The 22,678-nt window shown below is 48.4% G+C and overlaps 1 protein-coding gene and 1 pseudogene across 1 annotated transcript; both read right to left on the reverse strand.

Moving 5' to 3' along the window:
• Positions 1–5,993: 5,993 nt before the first annotated feature.
• Positions 5,994–11,571, reverse strand: LOC102388387 (annotated as a pseudogene).
• Positions 11,572–12,320: 749 nt separating this feature from the next.
• Positions 12,321–21,249, reverse strand: LOC112552037 (scavenger receptor cysteine-rich type 1 protein M130-like; the record flags this gene model as incomplete). Its single annotated transcript, XM_025216372.1, has 7 exons — positions 12,321–12,739; positions 12,826–12,867; positions 14,174–14,494; positions 16,807–17,121; positions 17,724–17,813; positions 20,208–20,522; positions 20,935–21,249. Coding segments are annotated over 7 exons (1,817 nt in total), but the record flags the coding sequence as incomplete, so codon positions are not given.
• Between the last annotated feature and the right edge of the window lie 1,429 nt (positions 21,250–22,678).

Genomic DNA, 22,678 nt, shown 5'->3' on the forward strand with positions numbered 1-22,678 from the left:
AGCGGGGGCACAACAAGCTGAGGTCCCCAGTGGCTTGTGGGATGAGGGTGGAGTACAGATTCAGCCACTGGGTTGCCCCAGCCGTGCCCTCGCTGAGCAGGTCCCACCACTTGATGTCTGGGTGGAACGCGAGGGCAGCATGATGGATCATGCAACACACAAGCATGTAGAGGTGGAGGCGATAGACAGTGGAAAAGTGGACCAGACTGGTGGCCTCCACCCAGCTCACGTGGTGCACCAGGGAGCTGCAGAGCTCTCCCTCTCCCAACCAGAGTCTGGGGTCTGAGCCCCAGGATCAGGAGGAAGATGCCTGAGAACAGGCAGGGGTGAGCTACTTGTATTTCTTGACTGCAAGTACACCCAGTGGCCCACCAGCAAGGTACAGCTCGCCTTGGACTGCTTGGGAGATTTTGACTGCATCCTTGCCACTGCAAGGGCACTTGTGCTAGCAAGGGAAGGCAAGGTGCCCAAAAGCTACAATGCCCAGATCTATAGGAAAACCCGCAATTTCCTTCATGTCCTCGGTACTTATGGGAGGGCACTGTTAGAGCTGGCGAACCCCACACCGGGCATTGAGATGCACAAGGCCCATGCTAAACCATCCACTCCACCCCCTGCCTGAGCCATGAGCGTATTTAAAATCATAACCCTCAATGTCCACGGCTGCAAGAAGAGCTTCCGGAGATGCTGGGTGCTCTCCTTCCTTCAGGAGGCGGAGTACCCTGTGGTATTCTTGCAGGAGACCCTAATGACTCTGGCCCACAAGCCTAACTGGCGACTGGAGTGGGGAGGCATGGACTTTTTTAGTCACCTCTCGGCCACCTCTTGCAAAGTGGCCACCCTGTTCACCCCAGGCCTGCAGAATGAGGTTCTCCAGGACGTTGAGGTGGTGCCGGGCTGCCTGCTGCAGAGAGGCAGTAAGAGCTTTGTACACTGGACAACCACCTTGCCCATCATGCGTTTGTCTGCTCAGGTGTCAAGCTCCTTCGGGAGATGGACCATGGCTTCTGCTTCTTCTATGCCCTGGAGAGGAGGCAGGGAGCCAAGAAGCACATCACCTGCCTTCTGGTGGTTGATGGCACCCCCTCACGGGTCCAGGTGAGATGCAGTGGTGCATGCAAGCCGTTTATGAAGAACTCTTCTACCTGGATCTGACCAATGCCAAAGCCTGTCAGAACCTGTAGTATGTATTCCTGCAGGTCAGCACAGGCAAATGGGACCAGCTGGAGGCTCCTCTCACCTTGGTCAAGTTTTCAGCTGTCTTCTGCCTGATGGCTGGAAACAAGACACCAGGCATCAACGGGCTGACTGCAGAGTTCTACTGGGCCTTCTGGGATGTCCTTGGCCCACACTTTGCTGAGGTCTGGGCCAAATCCAAAGGAAGTGGGGAGCTCCTATAACACCAGAGGGCCATGCTGACCCTCCTGCAAAAGAAGGAAGATCCCCATGACCTGAGGAACTGACACCCAGTGTCCCTACTTTGCATGGACTACAAGGTGGTAGCTAAGGCCATCACGCTGTGCCTGTAGTCCAATCTGACAGACGTGATCTATCCTAACCAGATGTACACGGTGCTGAGATGTTCCATCTTCAACAACCTGTACCTGGTTCAGGACCTCCTAGAGCAGCGCGCTGGAAGGACATGTCTTTCACCCTCCTATCCATGGACCAGGAGAAGGCATTTGATAGAGTGGATCATGGGTATCTCAGAGGCACACTGCAGACCTATGGCTTTGGGCCCCACTTCACGTGGGCTCTCCAGGTGCTGTATGCCTCTGCAGAGTGTTTGGTCAAGCTCAACTGCACCCTGATAGAGCCCATCCCATTCAGGAGAGGGGTGCATTAAGGCTGCCCACTGTCAGGACAGCTCTACACCTTGGCCCTGGAGCCCTTCCTCATCCTCCTGCAGTGGTGGGTGGCAGGGTTAATGCCCTAGGAGCTGTCGGTGACGTTGGTCCTGTCAGTGTATGCTGATGACATACTCCTCACGGTCCAGGACTCATGACCTGGTGCATGTGGACGCCTGCGGGGCATTGTACACAGCAGCTTCCTCTGCCTGGGTCAACTGGGTCAAGAGCTCTGTCCTGGCAGTGTGTGACAGGTGGCAGATGGGCTCACTCCTACCCACACTCCACAGAATCTGCTGAAGAATGGTCTCACTGCCCTATTTGGGGGTCTACCTGTCCCCCACAGACCCTTTCCTACCACAGAACTGACACCAAGTGGAGGAAAGGGTGGTGGAGTGGCTCCAGGAATGGGCAGGGCTCCTGAGGTGTCTCTCCCTGCATGGGAGAGTGCTGGTGCTGAACCAGCTGCTCGTGTCTATGCTCTGGCTCCACTTACACGCCCTGCCTGTGTCCCTTGAGATCCCAGCAGGGCTCCAGAGATAGGCACTCGAGTTTTTTTCTGGCCAGGACAGCACTGGTTCACTGCAAGGGTCCTGATTCTCCTTTTCTAGGATGGTGGCCAGGGACTGGTTTGCCTGCACAGCCAGGTCCTGATGTTCCATTTTCAGGCCCTGCAGCAACTGCTATACAGGCAGTCTCTGACTTACAATACTTCGAGTTACAACGCTTTGCACTTACAACATTTATAAATTGACAGCCTGTTCCAACTTTATGATGTCAGTTTCAACTTACAATGCTTGATCCGACATACGGCATGCCAGCAAACAAGTTCGCTGTGTCGCTCATCTCCCTGGAGAACGTCTGTCCCAACATGCTTGGACACTTGCTTTAAGAAAGCAGACATGACTCCAGAAAAACTTGCAGCCAAGACTCCTGAGAAGACTCCAGCCAAAAACCCTTCAAAAAGTCTAACCAACAGGCTTTCCAAAAGTCCAGCAAAGTCACATCAAAGAAGTCCTTCCAAATCAATATGAATTCCATTTACAATTTAAATACATTCATGTAGCTATATTACTCATCTATAATTGATCAAGCACAAAATTCTGGGGTATTTTTGGTGAAAATAGGGTATCAGGCCTTGGTTCAGGAACAAATCCCCTATTTATAACATTGTTTCTTATGAGAAAATTCATTCCGAGTTCCAACTTTTTGACTTAAGTTGCAGTTTTCAGGAACCAATTGTGTTGTAAGTCTGAGGACAGCCTGTACAGTGACAGTAGACAGGTGGCATAGGACCACCTGGGCCGCACCTGCCTCCGTCACTTTCAGGGGCTCCAATATGAGTGGCAGCTTCTCGGCCTGTGGGCCTTTTCCTGCAGGACCTGCAGGGTTGCCAGAGTTCCACCACAACCTCCTCCAGGCCTGGTGCCATCCCACTCATCAAGCCCCTCCTCTGGAACCCCCAGCTGGAGATACCAACACCAGAGGCACCCCGGTTGTGACAGAGGCTCATACTGGCTGGTGTCACATGTATCAGAGACCTCCTGGACTACGATAGGTAGGAGTGGGTGGACCCCAATGCACTGGCCTGGCACATGGGTCTACACACAATACGTGTGACGTGCCATCTGGTCCAGGAGGTGAAATCTGCCCTACCTCTTGATGCCCTTGCCCTTGTTCACCAGTTCCTGCATGGCGGTGGTCCACCCCCTCACCCCCACCATGTTCTTCAGCCCACCACAGTTTGTCATGGGGCCGGCGCCTCACCCAGCCTTGTGGCACTCCCTGATCCACCACCTATGCTGGGTGGAGGACACCAGACTGGTCCACTTTTCCACCATCCATCACCACCACCACTTCTACACTCTCAGGCACCACACGATCCATCATGCCACCCTTGCATCCCGCCCAGACAGCAAGTGTTGGAACCTGCTCAGCGAGGGCGTGGCTAGGGCACCCCAGTGGCTGAGCCTGGACTCCACCTTCATCCCACAAGCCACTGGGGACTTCATCTGGCAGCATCTCCATGGAGCCATTGCCATAGGCATGTATGTGATGACCTTCACAGACACCCTGGTCTCTTGCCTCTTCTGTGGGCAGAGGGAGACCCTGGCGCACATGACGCTCAAGTGCACCAGTCTGCAGGCCCTCCAGCTCCACCTCCAGAGCCTCTTCCTGAGGTTCTCAATGCAATTCACCCCCACCTTATTATTTTTGGTCATCCCATCTGTGGCCCCATCAAGTCCCAGGACCTCCTAGTCAACCTTCTCCTGGCCCTGACCAAGTGGGCCCACTACTTGAACAAGAAAGAGGCTCTGGCCAGGAAGATACCCAGGGACTGTGAGACTGCATTCCTTTCCCTCCTCTGTGCATGTTTCTGGGCAGAGCAAGAATGAGCGACGTCCACCAGCTCCTTAGATGCCTTTGAGGACCAGTGGGTGTGGCCCAGGGGGCTCTAACTGTCCCTTTCTGGAGCGCTTATTTTCACATTTTGACCCCCATGTCACTCCTAACCTGTTTTTTATTTCCCTTAGTTCCCTACCACCACCACCACCACTAAAAATAAAGTTATTAGTTTCATCATTCAACCTTTGCCCCGCACAGTGGGGGCTATTAGTTAACTGGGTGGGCCTTGAGGCCCATGTACACTAGAAGATACAAATAGACAGGAGTTTCATGGGAGAAGATGGCCAGGCCCGTTCCTGCCTCAGTCTACTGCTGCTGCTGCTGTTAGCTGCTTCTGCTGTTGCTTGCTCTCAGGAGCTTTTGGGGGGAAGTTAGCTGTGCCCCTTTCTGCCTTGGGGTGCTTCTGCTGCTGTTGCCACCCTCCTGTGCTGCCCATGGGCTCCTCCACCACCATCACTGCCAGCAACTAAGGGTGCCTTCCCTACCCAAGCTTCCTCTGTAGGCCACCCCCTGCCTTCACCTTCACTTTCACCTTTATCTGAATCATGCCTTGGCCTTGAGTGGCTGACCTGGACAGCTGCTAGCACTGCTGCTTCTGGTGACCTCCTGTACTGCTGCTGCCCACTTTCAGGAGAGGGGTGGATCTCCTGCTACACCACATTGCACTGCCCTACACTGCACCTGCACTGGATTACTTCCTTAATTGACTGCTCCTGCACTCCCTCACACCTGCATCACCACATCTGATCCTGCGCTTTGTTTCCCTGCCTGCTGCCCTGCTGCTAAATGCATGGCTGGAGGACTGAGGGGCTCCTGGACTGAGCTTCCACACACATCGCCCCTCTACCATTCCAGCCATTTCTTCACACCTGCCTCAGCAACCTCCATTGTGTATTTTGCCCTTGTGGGATAATTCCTGTGGTCCACTCCCCCTGCCCTGGTGCTGTGTGGATGAGTAAGCCAGCTCAAGTCTGCCCAGCCCTTGTGGGTGTCCCCGCTACCACCTTCCCCAGGCATAGCTTGCCTGGTTTCCCATGGGGCTGTAGCCTAGTGATTTTCAGCCCCCTTTACCCTGACCTCCACTTCCCCCACAGCCCCAACCTGCCCCTATTGGATTCACTAGCCCCAAGGTATTTTTTGGATTTTGTTTATTGGTTTCTCTCTCCCTTATGTGGGGCAATGGCAGGGCAGGAGCCTTCTGGGTAAGGGCAGATGCCCCCACAGCATTTCCTCCTGCCCCCACTATGGATCAGATTTCAACCAGGCTCCTAAGGGGCTGCATGTCTCTACAATGCTGACCCTGGAGGCAGGGTCTAATTGACCCCCTCTGGAGGTAGACATGCCTATATTTGTTACCTTGTCTTGTGATGCATTTTCATTCTCACTCCATTACCATCCCCTTGTACTGACCCAATACATCAGGTTGAGAGAAATATAATTTCTGGAACAAGCTTACAAAAAGGGTTTAATAAGAAAATGCATTAATTTTGGATGAAGATTTTTTTTTGGAATACAAAAGCACTAACTATTCATACAGCCTGATCAATGGTAACTTAAAAATTGTCACTTAAACTAATACACTTGCAACCTTATCACCCTCTATAAGAAGCTGGTCAGGCTACCGGCTATGCAGGGACCGTCTCTAGTGACTCTTTGGCCCAGTCAGCATTTCTGAGAGGAGTAATCTAATCATATAGCATTTATGTCCTCACAAGGCATTTGTGCTAAACACAGACATTCTTACATCAATGTCTCAGCAAAACCATCTTCAACATCATCATATTCTATGTCCCCAGGAGGCAGGGATGGGTCTTTTCTGTCAGCTCTACTTCTTCGGGAGCACAGACTCCAACCTGAAAACATCAAGGGAAGCACATGATACTGACTTAGTTCTGAACGTGCCTTGCCATTCAGGTGAGCCACTGCAACCATCTACTCCTTGGTGAACAAGGGCACCATGAAATACAGGTATATCTATTATTTCCAAGCATATAACTTCAGGATTCTTGAGGGAGGCCTCAAACTACTGTGGGAGTAACTTATATTTTTGAACTTTATAATAAAAAAAATATCTTGAACTCTCTGTTATTTCTAAACCTTTAGATTAAGTATGCTTTATTTTTTTGAAGCCTTTTAAGTTTATAGCTGGAAAACTTGCTACACATTTTTTAAGGAAAACAGAGCCTTTTATGTAATGATGAGACTCCACTTTCTTCAGGGATTCCAATGGCTTTCTCTTTATTCTGCCTAGGTGCAAGAACTTCTTCAGGGTGATAAACTTCTTTGACATCATTATAGTCATGGCTTCTAGAAATTCCAGACACGACAGGGGCTTTTTGAAAAATACTAAATACTGTAAGACTAGAGATTGAATAGCATGATATGGCATCTTCACTCACCTGTCTGTGAATCCCTTGTCCCATCACTTTCCTCTGGGGCTTCACTGACTTCCTCATCATTCTGGTAAAAAGCAGAACTGTGTTCTGGATCAGAAATTTCTCCAGCATCGTCATAACCGTCACTGGTGGCATCTCTGGGCAGTACAGAGGCCTCTGAAATACAGATGAGAATTAATAGTGATGAGGACAGGCCTGACACTGAAAAGAGAAAATAAGTAAAGGTCAGGGACAAAAGGCTGAGATGCCCATAAAGATCCCTGATATGCTCTCTCCATCAAATACATTAATTCAGCCTGGTAAGCCTGTTAGAAAATTCTCTCCTTAGACCTAGATAAACTAAGTTCATAACATTAGCCTTATTCTAGAAACGCATTAACTTTTCATAGAAAGATATCAGTATTATTGAACTGAATTTTGATTTAAAAAACATTTTGTATCCTGTCCCAGTTTCTGCTTTCTTCCACATCTTTAATTCCTGTTTCTATCCATAAATTAATGTCATAATTTTGAGGCTTTTTAATTTAAATGTTTTCAGTGTATTTATTTATTTCTTCTTTAGTTTCTGCTTCCTTCCCTATTCATATCACAGATTTATCCTGTGAGATGGTAAGCTGAAAGAGATCACAACAGGATGGAAGGTACTTACAAGCTCACACAAGCTAGGGCTTGTAAAATTATAACAGGTATCATGAGATTAGCAATAAAATTGTGAAACACAGTAAACTGTATTTGCTTCCCACTTTTCTGCAAATCCTGGTTTCTCTCACTTTTATCAGAGATCCCAGAGGCTTCCTCTTTATTCTGTCTAGATCCATGAACTTCTTCAGGGTCATGAACTTCTTTGGCATCATCATAGTCATTTCCTGTGGAATCTCCACACATGACAGGAACATCTGAAATAGATATGGTAATTAATAATAATGAAGACCTTACACTGAAGACAGATATAAGTATGCACCTGGGACAAACGATTTAGGTGCACACATTTTCAGGCAGGTAAGAAGTGAAAATCTCTTCCTATTAATCTCATTATCAGTACAATCTCATATAGTTATGAAACACATTTGAAGAGATCACCTGTCTGCTAGATGCTGCAAAGAGCTGAAAACAGAAACCCATCTCAGTGAGCTGGGAGGCAAGGGAGGACTAGGATTGATAGGCAGAGGGAGCATCTACATGTCAACCTATGGCAATGTAGTTACCGTATGGCCCGGTACAATGATGTAGTGATCACGTGGGACTACACGTGATCATTAGCTATGTCGCCATAGCAGCATGCTCTCCACTCACAGCACACCGCTACAACAACACAGTGAGAAAATCAAAGTGCACGCTACTTGCATGGTGCAGTATGGACAATTACTGTGCCATGCTTTAGACCTTCCAAAAAGAATGGCAATGTGTAAATGCACCCAGAATCTACCAATTCTAGCACTGGATAAATTATTGTAATCTATTTCAGGCTTTTTATGTTAATTGTTTTCAGTGCTTTAATTTTATTCTTTATTTTTAAAATCATGAAAACTACTTGTTTTTTCATTCTGTACTAATCAGAGTAGCACCTGTATGTAACAACTTCTTCGAAACTTTGACTAAGAAAATAGTTGTTACATTTTAACTAGTTCATAGTTAGTAGCTGCAGTAGTACTGCTCCTGACCTGAAGCTGACATTCCAGGACAAATAAGTGTAAAATTCTGTTTTCTTTCAATAGTAGGTTTAATTACAACAGCAAACAGGAAAAAGTTTGAATGAGGAAATAAACCCTTTCATCTGGTACTAATGGCACTAGCACATGTTTTAAGTCAGTTGACTCTAGGCAATAAAATAACAAATACAATGTAATGCAAAAATAAAATATGGAAAGGTAGGGGAGTTTGTCACACATAAAGATAGATTTTTCTGCCTGTCTGCAAGTCAGGCAGCCTGGGGAGCTAGGCAACTAGCTTCCCATTTTCCTAGGATCCCTGAGATCCAAGACATGTGATTTCCCAAGTGTCCCAACTCCCTGTAGAGCTGACCCCTGCGGGAGTTTGGCAGCCTGGGTACTCAGCCACCTCAAGAATCCCAATGGCTCTGCGAGCCAGGAGCCTGAAATCCCTAGAAGCTATTTCTCCAAAACAACCTAAAAAGAGCCAGAGAGCTGTAGTTTCATTTCAGGGTTCCCAGCAGAAAATCAAACTACTCCGGAAACATCCAGATTTCTGGAAACTGCAAAGCATCCCAACTGCCAAATACTTACTGCTTGGACAACATGCCTCTCTCCTGACATAGAGCACAGCATGAGTCTTCTGTTTCATAGGGTAGAAAATTCTGATGGAGGCACAAAAGCCAGGCAAACAGGAATTCATACTCCTTTTCACACCACAAATGCACAAACCTTGTGGCTGCAATGAAGATGTTAATGGTTTCTGCCATTCTTTTGCAGCAGAAGTCTGATTGTTTTATGCACAGGAGCACAGACAAGCCAGAACTACCCATGCTCTTCAGCTGCCCCAGGCTAGCACTCTTGGGACTTGAGAGGACTGATCCTGCAAGGCCTGGAAATTACTTTGCAGTATCAAGTCCCTCAAGCCCGCCGGAGTATACGCCCAGCTTTACCCTTTTACAGGAACTCATCCTGGGCAATTTCTGATGCACTTCTTTGTAAGCAGGGAACCTCGGCTTCCCCCTTTACATGGATGTGCCATGGGGAATCTCTAAGACACATCATTGTAAGTGGGGAATACATCACCTGTTGTCCCACAAGATCAGGCCATGATCAATTCATGACAACGGGCAACATGTGTTTTACCCAATGAAGCAGATCAGCTGTAGGGAGACATACTGCCACTACTGGTCCACTTCACTTGTTGATGTCTGTTTATACCCTTTTGTCACTGCCCTCTGCCATACAACTAAATTAGTGCCACACTCTGTTGGAGAAAGGAGGAGGATGGAAGAAACAACAAAGGAAAGTGAACCCGCACAGCAGATCACTGACCACCGCAGCAAAGGGAAGGAGCTGGAGAATAGTTCTTATTCAAATGTTCCAAAGCCATTTTCAAATTATTTGACACTAAAAATAGATGCTTTCCTGGGCCATACTTAGATATAATCCAAAAATGCAATATGGACAATGTTGCAGAAAGTGTCCCTACAGGTGGGACTAGCAAAGTCTGATTCGTAAGCAGGGTGGGGCGCTCACTGACAGAAGTCCAGTTACTGGCTGGTCTCATCACAGAACTACTGCTTGCAGCATTTCAGCCCTCTGGGGTTGAAAACTACAGGAAATTAGAACTAGTTCATGATCTCAGGATGACAAGTGAATTAGATAGTGACTCTCTTAGGAATGCAATGCACAGACCTGAATGAACAAATGATTGCCCCTTCTTCATTGGGCTGTAGTCAATCTCTTCATACACAGCCTCAGAGAAGGGCTGTATGAATTTTCTGGATGCTGAAAGCAAAGAGTATGTGGTTAGTAGAACACAAGGTGGGAAATACTAATAAACTCTTCTGCCACAGGTCAGTGAGGGACTGTCAGCAGTTCTTCTATTTTAGCCCAGAAAATATCTGTCCAGACAACAAATGTGTCCCCTTTCAAAACTTCTCTTTGGAGATGTTTCCTTTAGCAGTTGCACCATCACAAAATCTCTCCTCTCAAACTATCTGTTTATTTTCATTTCATTACTGCACATTATTGCCCATGCAGCAGCTTCAATAATCCCTGTCCCAACATGAAGTTTACATTCCAGGAGTAACAACACTTATTTCTCTACTTTCCAAATTTCTTGTACCTACAGATGTATTTGTCTGCAGGACTGAATCCTACAGGAGCAACTAGTGAGGATAATTCACTATCCAATATTGCTCAGAGCTGTAGTTCACTCACCTATATTCTCACACACTTCCACAGGATTTCCAATTGTTCTAGGTCATTGGTGCTCACACTTTTTGTTCCATTAGCCAGATAACTGGATCAGGCCCTGTGCCAGCCCTGTATACCAATTTCTGGCCGTGGAGCTCTGTACTCCCTCCACCCAGCTAAAGCCTCATCCTAGCCAGGCAGGGGCAGTGGGAAAAGCACTGGAGCTCAAACGTGGCAGAATGGAGATGGTGCAGAGCTCTGTGCAATGCTGTCCATCTGAAATCAGGATGCGGAGCTCCCCGGTCCCTGCACCTAGGCCCCATGAACTGGAATCGGACCCCGTGCTGCTCTGCATGTTCAATCTAGGGCTCGGGGCCACAGTTGGCAAGTCTTCCCACAGGATCCATTGGGACCCCATGTGTTGAACTGCATGGCGCTGTGGGAGGGATCTGGCCCACAGGCTGGGGGTTGAGCACCCCAGTATAGGTTCTTTTCCACTATCTCCCTCTTCCTTCTGATACCCTAAAACTCTCCCTGCAACTTCAAAGAGGTATTTCTATATCATTTAGACACACTGGGACACACCTTTCTGCTGTGCTCTGCCTTTTTGCACCAGCCCAGCCAGAATGATAAGGACCAAGCAGAGAAGTACCCCCAGAATATTTCAGATGACAATGGGTACCATGTCTCCCCTGCTGTCTGTTGGAGGTGGATCTGAAAGGAAACAAACACAGGAGCAGTAGAGACTATTCTCTGAAAGACAAATGAATCTCATGGGACATCACCAGTTACTAATCGTACTGTATGTGGCCAAAAGGTCAAATACTGAGAGACAGGAGAGGAACCCACATGCTAGAGCGAGAGTCAGGAGCCCAGGCACATCATCGGAAAGCCACTGAGCAGGAAAGCCTAGTGGTTGGCGTGCCCTGCAGGACCCACCCCAGGTGCCATTGCCTCATAGATATCAAGAAGCACCTTCTCCCAGAGCACAGGTTACAGGTCATCTCTCAGGAAAATGCAGCACTTAATGGAAGGGGGTTCTTTACCTGTTCCCTTCGGGGATGCAGTCATTCCTGTGGCATCTGAAAAGGGAAAAACGAGAAGGGTTGGAGTCTGAAAGAATGGAGAGGTAAAGCATTATATACCAAAGGGATGGTCCCCCTGTGCGGCTGCAGGTGGAACTGGCACATCACATATATGTTCTCCCTTCAAGTGGGGGATGGACAGTTGTGGGCTAACTAAGAAGTCCCCCTGTGCTTTAGGAGCAGTGGGGACAACAGTAATAAACTAGAACACCGGAGCCTCAGATGAGAGCAGGGGCTCCGTGGGCTGACACCTGGGCACATCTGGGCCCTCCAAGGTTACACCCCTCACCATCCATTCCTATGGGCAAGGAACAGGGGGCTGATACATAGCTGGGCAGGGGGATCCAGCACCACTCCACAGAAAGTTGCACACTTTATCAAAAACCTGTCAGTCACTGTTACTGCTACCAAGGGGCTGCCAGCTCTTACTGCATAATGGTTTGAACACAGATCCACAGTGCAAATAACTAGATTAGCTTTATTCATTATGCCCAGGTGATAAGGCTGCCTGGCAGAGGGATGGGTGGAAGGACAAGAGATTCAAAGTTTTCCACCATTCTGCATCTTATATGCAAATACATATACACTATTCAGCCAATCATTAGCTAACACAGTTAGGAAACCTGGTTTCCCCTCACTCAGACACACTCCAAGTTAGGGCTCAGCAACCAGATGTATCTGTAGATGCCCATGGTGCACAATCAGTTGTGCCACAGCCAATCACAGCACAGCCACTCATGCTCCAATGACAACATCTCTTTCTAGCCTCACATACCATCTCTGCAGGAAGCTTTCCTTATTGAATCCTGCCAAGCCTGTCCAAGGAGGCTTACACTCACCAGAGCAATTCACAGCAGCATCTTCTTTATGGTGGCAGTTACTGTCTCCACAGTGCTTTGCAGGACAGTGCCACAGAGATGACTCTGTCCCTCGACAGTCCAACTTCTCCAACCAGATGGGGCCATCCCCTTCCCCGAATACTGCTCCACTCAGGGCAGAAACAGCAGCTCCACAGCCCAGCTGTTTACACACAACATCCGCATCTGCCATGTCCCAGGAGTCATCACACACCGTTCCCCAGGAGCCACGGTGCCAAACTTCCACTCTCCCTGAACAGCCGTCCTCTCCTCCCACAACACGGATCTTCTCCTTGTCTGGGAAAGGCAGAAACATTACATGTTACTGGGAGGGCTGGAAAGGTCCTTAGGGATTGAGAGGATATAAAGAGAAGCATTCATACCTGTGCAGTTTGTAGAGCCTGGGCATGCAGCAAATGGGTTTTGTGTTCTGTTTTCTTTTCCTCCTACAGAAACAAATACTACCATGCATGAGTTACTTAAAGTTAATTACTGTGTTTCATGCAAAATAAAGTAGAATTTATTCATGAAAAATTAAGTAGAATCTATAACCTCTCCACTGCTACACTGTGGGCATGGTTACATGTGATGCTACGTCACTGTAGCGATGCACTCAGCTGACATGAAAACCAGGTCAATCTATACAGGCCCAGCAGCTACTTCACTGCAGCACTGCACTCCTTCACTATAGTGTGCCGCAATGGCCATGTAGCAGCTAAAAATAACTAGGCACCCAATGTACAACACAGTACAGGCTGCTATTGTGCTGTGCTTTAGTACTTCCAAAAGGGAGTACTACAGCATGGTGCAGTAGCAACATCGCCATATGGGTACGTGTAGACACACCATGTATGAATAAGATGTAAGTTCTAGTTTATGTAATACCCGAAGGATTTGTACTACAGTGATAATCATGATTTCTCAAATGTTTTGCAGCTCTCTGACAGCACGTGTGTGCTTGTGATTTCTCACTCCATGCTTTCTCTCTTTGAGTCTCTTCCCTATCCTTTTATAAAGAACCTGATAGTGAACAGTTTTATTATCTGAAAAACACCTGGAGTAGTAGGGAATTCCAGTGAAGAGAAACAACTGTACTGCACCTGGAACTGAAATGAACCTACAGCTCAGATCCAGCATCTTCACACGCATTTCCAAGCCACTTGCAGAAATAGACACAAATGAATTTTTGGAAAATTCTCACCCTGAGTCAAACTTCACAGCCTGAATCAACCACTGATTTTCATCCCCAAAATAGAAACAACAAAGCTGCACATATAAGATTAAAAAATTAATGCCTACTATGTAATACACATTTTATTTATAATGAATAATGTTCCTTTGTTTACCACAGGCTGTCTTCTCATTTTAATAGATAATTAAAATAAGTTTTTTATAATCTTAAGAATGAAAAAAGGTCTAAACAGTTAAAAATGTCCAATGCTCTACTGTGACTACTTCTCTCCCAACAACTGGAGGAAGGAGACTTTGGTTCCTGCTATCTTATCTATGTCCTTCCCAAATAAACATTTGATCCAGTAAAAGATATCACCCACAAAAATGGGTGCCTAATAAATATGCACCTCAAAAGCACCTTGCCTAAAAATGCAATATTTTTCTTCATCAATGCCTCAGTGAATGTGGGCACATGTGCAGGTGCAGGCTTACATCAGAGGCTGTTGGTGCATCCTCTGGGTGTGTATGTGTATGTGTATTTAAAGATGGTTTTAAAATTACCACTGCAAGAAATGTGCATCTCTTCTATCCGGGTATGACATGACTGAAGATCCCACGGCTCTGATGGGCACTGCCAAAGGGAACTGTGATGCTCACGGTGACACTCAATGTGGTCCAGCCATGTGGGACCAGAACCTTCTCCATATGCAAACTCGCTTGCAAATGCCCCTCCAGCTCCACAGCTCAGCTGTTTGCATATAATTTCAACAGTGGCTTGAGTCATTCGATTGGAGCAAACACTCCCCCAGGTCCCATTGTAGAAAACCTCCAGCCGTCCAGCACAGTCACCACCATTCACCAGCCTCAGATCCATGAACTCTAGAGGGAAATGCAAAAAATCAAATTGTACTGACCTGATTCTGGTATAACCTGAAGTATGCAGATTGAAATCCCGGAGATCACTGACAACTCTATGCATGAGCAAATGTAGCAACAATTTCCATCAAGAATCACTGAAAAAGTCAAAAAGTTTTCCAAAGATCCTAAGGTCATAAGCAGGGATCCGGGTTTTCCATTTCCCACAGAAAAATGGAGTAAACTGTGGATTTTGCCTTTTACCTGAGGCAAACACAGATTTCTCATTTTATCAGAGAAACCCGTGAATTTTGCCATTTTGCAATGAGCTCCCTGCAGGCTCACAGAGTTGCAGCCTGCAGGGAGCTGGGAGGGACCGAGAAAAAGGTGGAGAAAAAGGGGGCGCCATGTACATAGACGTGCACGTGGCCCCAGGTGGAAGAGTAGATTCAGCAGGTACGTGTAGGGGAAAAGGGGGATTGAGGCCCCTGGAAGGAGGGAGGGAGGGAGCTGGCCAGGGCTGAGGCTGCTGCCCAGCTGGGTGGTGCTTGGGGCTTGGGTACCGGGGTCGCAATTCACAGCTGAAGGGCCCAAGCTGGGAGCAGAATGAGACTGTGGGTGGCTTGTCCAGGGGAGGGAGGAGCGGAGGTCCAGGTCCCCGCTGCCATGTGCACTCCTGGGAGGCAGGGGGTTCCCATACCACCCAGACCTGTACCCTTGGCAGGCACAGGCTGTAGGCTTAAGCTCCCACCCTGCTTCCCTCCCCCGGGACCGCTGGAGCCCCCTGAGCTAGCAGGCATGACCCGCCACAGCTGGGGAGAGTGGGATCATGCAGGGATTTCTTGCTGCTGCAAGCTGCCCCCCACGCCCACCCCCCGCTGCCCTGGAGATGTGCCTCCAGCACCTGCCACTGCTTTGAGGGGTGTAGATCCATGCTGCTACCCTCGTTGCAGCCCCACGCACAAGAGGTGCATCATCAGACCAGCACGAGGTGGGGGCAAGAAGCAGCAAAGAGTTTTTCTGCGTACTTCCTCCTCTCCCTGCTGCACTGGGTCATGAGAAGGAGGGAAGCAGGGTGGCAAGGAACAGCGCTGAGCAGGGGGCTGCACCCCTCAAAGCATTGGCAGGCGCTAGAGGTGCGCTGCCAAGGCAGCAGAGTGACAACCTACAGCAGCAAGGAATCTCCTCCTGCCCCACTGTCCCTGGCCATGCCAAGTTGCACCTGCTGGCTCTGGAGACTCCAGAGGCCCCGGGGAGGGAAGCATCATGGAAACTAGAGCCCGCAGCCTACGCCTGCCCTGGATACAGATCTGGAGGTGCAAGTCTTCCCTGTCCCCTGGAACGTGAGGCAGTAGGAAACCTGCCCTCCCCAGATGAGCCACCCATGGCCCCATGCTGCTCCCAGCTGGGACCCTGCACCTGTGCATTGCAGCCCCGGGCCCCAAGCCCCACCCAGATGGGCAGCAGCCTCAGCATACACCTGCCCTGGGTACACATAGATTCATAGATGTTAGGGTCAGAAGGGACCTCAATAGATCATCGAGTCCGACCCCCTGCATAAGCAGGAAAGAGTGAGTGCTGGGTCTAGATGACCCCAGCTAGATACTCATCTAACCTCCTCTTGAAGACCCCCAGGGTAGGGGAGAGCACCACCTCCCGTGGGAGCCCGTTCCAGACCCTGGCCACTCTAACTGTGAAGAAGTTCTTCCTAATGTCCAATCTGGGGGCACGGGTCCCCCCTGTCCCTTGGGAGTGCATGTAGTGGCAGGGAGCTGCCCCGTCCAAGCCCACAACAGGGAGGCAGCAGGGGCAAGGGGCTACGGACCTGGGTCCATACCCCTGGCAGCTGGGGGCCCCTTCCAGCAGGGCTGGGGGAGCAGGGGGAACCAGCAAGCCTGTGGGGGCTGTGGCTGGGGAGTGAGTGCCATCAGCAGGGCGGGGAGGATGTGGGGTGGCCTTTAATTTTAATCACAGATTTTAGGTTTTTTAGCAGAGAAGTTGTGATTTTGTATGAGGGAAAACCGGGATCCCTGGTCATTAGGCATAAAATGGAAACCTGTGCAAAGTCATCGGTTACCACGAGTTACAAAATACCTAAGATACTGCAGTGTCTCTCCCGGTCCGTACTGTGTAATAGGTTTGGTTTCTTTCATAATCCAGGTGGACAGTTATGGGAAACTGCAGCATTTTAATAATGACTGTCATAAATGGGAAGGCAAGAAAGAGAAATAAACAGCCAGGGAGGATCTCTATCATTCTTATCTCTCCCCTCAAAGATTTGCCCCCTCTAGTATATCACTGCTTACCAGGTTCATGAGAGCAGCTATACAACAGACCTGAACAGAGCACTCCTGCATCCTCTTTGTGTCGGCAGTTGTGCTGGCCCCAGCCCCTGGAAGGACATGTCCAGAGCTCAGACTCATCCCCGGAGCATTTCACATCGTCCAGCCAGATCTGCCCTGAGCCTTGCCCGTATTGAGCAGAAGGAGATGCCTCAATGGCGTATCCACATCTCAGCTGTCTGCAAACCACATTGGCATCAGACAAGTCCCAGGAATCATCACAGATGGTCCCCCAGGTGCCCTGGTAATACACCTCCACTCTCCCAGCACAGCGACCCGCCCCATTCACCAGTCTGATCCTCCTGCTTCCTGTAAAAAGAAATCCCAGCAATTAATGCGCAGATTAATGATAACTAAATAGTTGCCATGGAAATCATTCTGATATTTAAGGGAAGCGGGGGGAACAGAACAGGACCTGGCCAGGCCCAGCTGCATGTGCAGGTGGAAGCACACCATGGGCTGCTCTGACACAAGTGAGCTTGGCTTAGCCCCATGTGGGGTGCACCACCCAGGTGAGCTCTCCTCCACATGCCCCCCACTCCCCAACCCCTCACCCCTGGCAGGCTCCCAGGACCTAGCACCCAGGCAGCCACCCCCACCCCCAACACACACACACGTGAATACCCTGCCCCAACACACCACTCCCCACCCCAGAGGAGCTCTCACTACCCCATGACCCAGTCCCATGTGCCCAGCCTCGCCCACCCATCTGCTCCCTAAAACTGCCCACTGCGCACCCACAGCCCCATAGAGGGTTTGGTTAGTTGTTGGCGGGGGTTCTGAAATAGCCAGTAACAGCTCATCAAAACTCCATGTTCGCTGCAGACCTAAATAATTGCCCACTCCTAGCTTACATCCTGGCTGTACCCCTGACAGAAGAGGGTGTTTGTAGGATTTTCGGGGGAAGTCACCTGAGCAAACAACACTGACGTCTTCTGCTATACCAGCCTGCATTGTCTCAGACAGGGAGGTGTTACACAGGGTCAGATTAGACTCGTGTCCTGCACACTGAACACTTCTAAACCCCACAGGACCTGTCCCGCGCTCAGACTTTGCAGGGTGATAGGCTTTCTCAGCAGCTCCACACTGGAGCTGCCTGCACACCACGCTGGCATCATTCATGTCCCACTGATCATCCAGGACTCTGCTCCATGTGCCACCAAAGGAAACCTCAACTCGCCCATCGCACCGGCTCTCTCCATTCAACAGTTTGAGTGATTCAGAGTGACCTGCCCTCAGGGAAGACGGAAAATGCATTGAACACCACTCTTTGTTTTCCAATACATAAAATGAAGAATGCATGCATGAAATTACCATAAGTTATCAAACATTCAGAGAACTACAGTGATAAGATGAACAACTGCTGTTACAAGTATTTTAGAAAAATCCTTCATTAGAGTTTTAATACTCAAGGCTAAAGCCCTGGCAGAGAGAGTTGCTGGCTAGGACCTCTGATTAAGTGTATTCCTTGAAGCCAAGGAACAACACTGACCTTTTGTTCATGTCAGCCAGCAGAGCTCTCTTGGCAAAGGGTATGGAAAACTAAGACCCTATAGTTAATGTAGATCTGCTGCAAAACACCTGGTATGGATGCAGCTTCTGCTTTCTCCTTGCAGAGCTTCTGTTGTCAGGGATGAGGGTGTAGCTCCAGCAAAAGGAAAACCCCGGCCATCAGATGGCCCAGGCAGGTTTGTAGTGATGCCATAATTAAAATATTAGCTGCCTCCTCTCCCCCCACCACTGTAGCAATATAGCTTGAGGAAGGCAGACAGAAGAGCCTACAGCTTTGCCTCCTGCTGTGAGGCATTCAGATAGCACTAAGCTGGTTGAAGGTGTCTCGGTATCTAAAAACACGATTCACACAGCTGCATCTACTGCCAGAAATTCTAGAAGCAAACAGTAGACATGACCACCGAGATGCTAGAGGGCATGTTCACCTCCATTCAGCTACTATGGCCAAGAATAGAGACGTATGGCATAAATCTAGTAATCATCAGATTCAGTACACGTGGGCAAGTGTAAATGAGAATTACACAACAAGTTTTATTCTTCAACAATAAGCAGTCCCTATAGACTCTATATCGATCTCTGACTGACTGACTAGCTATTTAACTGAGCAACCATCTCCCAGTTACCAAATCAACTAAATTAGGGAGCATCTCCAAATAATAACTATTACTTTAATAGGTTTTTGCTGCATTGCACTAAGAAAGCATACCAGAAATGGCAACATATGAAAGCCATGTCCTCTGAAATAGGTCTCCACCAAGAAGCGGGGGAGGAAAGTGAAAAGGGTTGAGTTGAAAATGTCTGTACCAGTGGCATTTGCAGCCTGAATCATAGTTTCTAATGGGCAAGGAAAAGAAAGGAAATGCAAGGAGAAGAACTCAGAATATGCACATTGATATGATAAAGTATTCTGGGCACCGGCACAAAGCTACCAAACACATCCCTTGCTGGTCTTGTGGGTCAACATCCTTAATGCTATGTCACTAGCAGGAAGTACATCTAGAGAACTGAATCTTAATGCATAGGCCTCTACAGCTGAGCTAAAAAACCCGCTACTTGAGCCAAAGCTGTAGGAGGCTCACCCTTTCTGTGGGTGTGTCTACATGTGTGCTTTACTGTGCATTGGATTAATATAACGCTCAGTAAAGCATCACCATCTACACATACATGGCAATTACTATGCAGTAGGTTAATGTAAAGCACCATTTGCTAGTACTGACAGATACAGGTATCAGCCAACAGTTCTTTACATTAACATGTCTGAATGCATGTATAGATACTGACCCAGGAGCATATTGCTCCTGGTGAGCTCAGGCAGCAGGGGGCCACAACTGCTGCTCATCTCTGGGGGCACTTCCAAGTGGCACAGAGATGCCCCTGGAGCCAGGTAAAGCTCCTGCCCTGCCCTCTAGATCTAGAGGCTAGCCCTGAGCTCCATGCTGCTCAGAGCTGCCACCGGAGCTGGGGCCAGCTCACCCCACAACCCCCTGGAGCCAAGGTCTGAACCCCCATTGCCCCTGCCAACCCAAGGCTGCCCCTGAAGTCCCCTCCCAGCTTACAGTTGACTCCCTGTACCTCCTGCCAGCCCACAGCTGATCCCCAGTACACTCTACCAGGCCAGGGCTACCCTGATTCCTCCTGCCAGCCTGGCACATGGAGCTCCCCCTGGCTGCAGGAGTGGTGCAGAGCAGGGGTGGACCAGTCCTGGACTAAGCTGCTCCTCTCGGGCTCAGTCCGCTCCCAACTCAGGCGCATGAGAGGACGTGAGCCTGGTCACAGTTTAATGCACCTGAATTTTCTTTGCAGAAAATTCAGGCACATTAAATGCTCAAGTAGACATGCCCTGTATTACCTATCTACTAATCCTGTGTTGTTTCTGCACTCACCTGAGCAAATCACACTAACATCATGGTCATGTGAGCATTGAGAGGCCCCCAAGGCAATAACTGGGCAGTGCCACAAATGGAGTTCAGTCCCAATACAATAGAATGCGTCTTTCCAGACAGGCCCGGTTCCTTTCCCAAAACGCCCTCCTCGTGGAGCGGACACAGCAAATCCACAATCAAGCTGACGACAAAGAACGTGGGCATCTGATAAATCCCAGCGCGAGTCACACATGGTGCCCCAGGCACTGAGCACCTGGACCTCCACTCTCCCCGAGCACTGTGTGCTGCCGTTCACCAGCCTGAACCCTGTGAACCCTGGGGGGAAGAGAAGGCAGACACTGATTAGATAGGAACACACCAGCCCATGTCCCATTTTATACCAAATAGTCAAAAAATGAGGAAGTCCGGAAGAGGCAATCGCTTTCTGACTATCTTGGATTTGAAGGATTTTGCCAGATATGGATTCTACTTTTACTGTCATTGCTTCCAACAAAGTGATATCACTTTGTTACTAAACTCAAGCCCTGGTCTTCTACGTGACGGTTTGAAGGGTGATTTGAGGAATTCCTAAGCCTTTGTTGGGAAGGGCAGGATATATATAACTAAATAAATACATGCATACATACATAAATGGCTTCCTGCAAATGCAGGGGATTGGATTCAGTGTCTCAGATGGCCCCTGTTGGTCCTATATTCCTATTTTTAACATATCACTCTGCATACTTACGTGAACATATGAGGCCAATATCATTTGCATGTGAGCCTGTCTGATTCATGGGTGGTGCTCGGGGGCAGTATGCGAGATAAGACTCATTTCCCACACACTGAAACTCTTCAGTCCAGATTGGCCCTTGTCCTTCTCCAAAGTGAGCTCCTTCTATGATGGATACAACTGCTCCACACTGTAGCTCATTACAAATTACACTGGCAGCTTTAGGATCAAGGTGGGAATCACTGACAGTAGCCCAAGTGTGTCCATGGCTTATCTCCAGACGTCCTGAGCAGGCATTGTCACCTTCAATCAGCCGGGGCTGTGTGTCACCTAGAGTCAATCAATCCATCAATGAATATAACACTGAAATTCCTTGCCCTCCATTACAGCTTTTAGTAGATACAGATTTTTTTTTAAACATTTTGCATACAAAAATAGTTTTTAAAACAAGGAATTAACTCTCCATACAAGCATTAATTAGCTACCTACTGAATTATTGTATTTTTAACTAATCATGAAAGATAAGGCATATGCATATTTTATGCCATGCCCTGCTATTTTCTGACTTGTTTCTGATATTCTGTTCTATACTGTTACTAAATATTCTGTGGTTTCAATTTCTAGAAGAACAGGCAACAGCTTTAGATAATCCTACCACTTATACTCAAGAGAAAATACAGGTAAGTAAGGAAGGAGAAGGAATAAGCAAAGCAAAGAGAGCAAGGAAGACAAGAAGTACTAGCCACAAACTGCAAGCTAAGGATCTGTTCCTTGACTCTCTTGCAACGTGCATGATTTGTATTTGTGAAAATTTATCTGCACCCCCTTTCAAACTCTATTAGCAGTGTGAGAAAAAGAGTTGTGGTCTGGTGACACTACTCATTCATTCTGCACAACTGAAAAAAATGACATAAGGCTCCAAGTAAAGAAAAGTCTGAGTCTCAAAACTCAGTCTCTGTATTGGAAGGCACATTCTAACAGCCAGAGTGATTGTGGAGATGACCACCCACATTGGGAGGTGGCAGTAGCACCATTAGATTTCATCGATTTTCAGGGTGGGAAAGGAACTCAGTAGATCATCGAGTCCAACCCCTTGCCCTGGGCAGGAAGGAGTGCTGGGGTCAGATGACCCCAGCCAAGTGTTTGTCCAGTCTCTTCATAAAGACCTCCAAGGTAGGGAAGAGCACCACCTCACTTGGAAGCCCGTTCCAGATTCCGGTACCCTTACCATAAGCAAGTTCTTCCTAAGGTCTAGTCTAAATCTGCTCTCTGTCAGTCTGTGGCTGTTGTTTCTAGATACTCCAAAGGGTGCCTTGGTAAAAAGAATATCTGCTCTTCCTTGCTGCCCACCCCTGACAAATATGTAGACAACCACCAAACCCCCTCTCAGCCTTCTCTTACGGAGGCTAAAGAGAACCAGGTCCCTCAGCCTTTCCTCATACGACCTATCTTGCAGGACCCTAATCATATGAGTGGCCCTCCTCTGGACCCTCTCAAGGCTATCCTCATCCCTTTTCAATTGTGGCGCCCAAGATTGAACACAGTACTCCAGATGCAGTCTTATCAGTGCCCCCCATAGAGGGAAAGTATTACCTCCCAAGACCTGTTCATGGTGCACCTATGAATGCATGACAGAGTGCGGTTAGCTCTATCGATCACTTTGTCGCATTGTTGACTGATATTCATCTTTGATTCAACTATGACTCCAAGATCCCTTTCTGCTGCTGTGCTGCTTAGAAAGCCATCACCCTACTTGTAT

Source organism: Alligator sinensis, unplaced genomic scaffold (assembly GCF_000455745.1).
Source record: "Alligator sinensis unplaced genomic scaffold, ASM45574v1 scaffold537_1, whole genome shotgun sequence".
Classification (NCBI taxonomy): domain Eukaryota; kingdom Metazoa; phylum Chordata; order Crocodylia; family Alligatoridae; genus Alligator; species Alligator sinensis.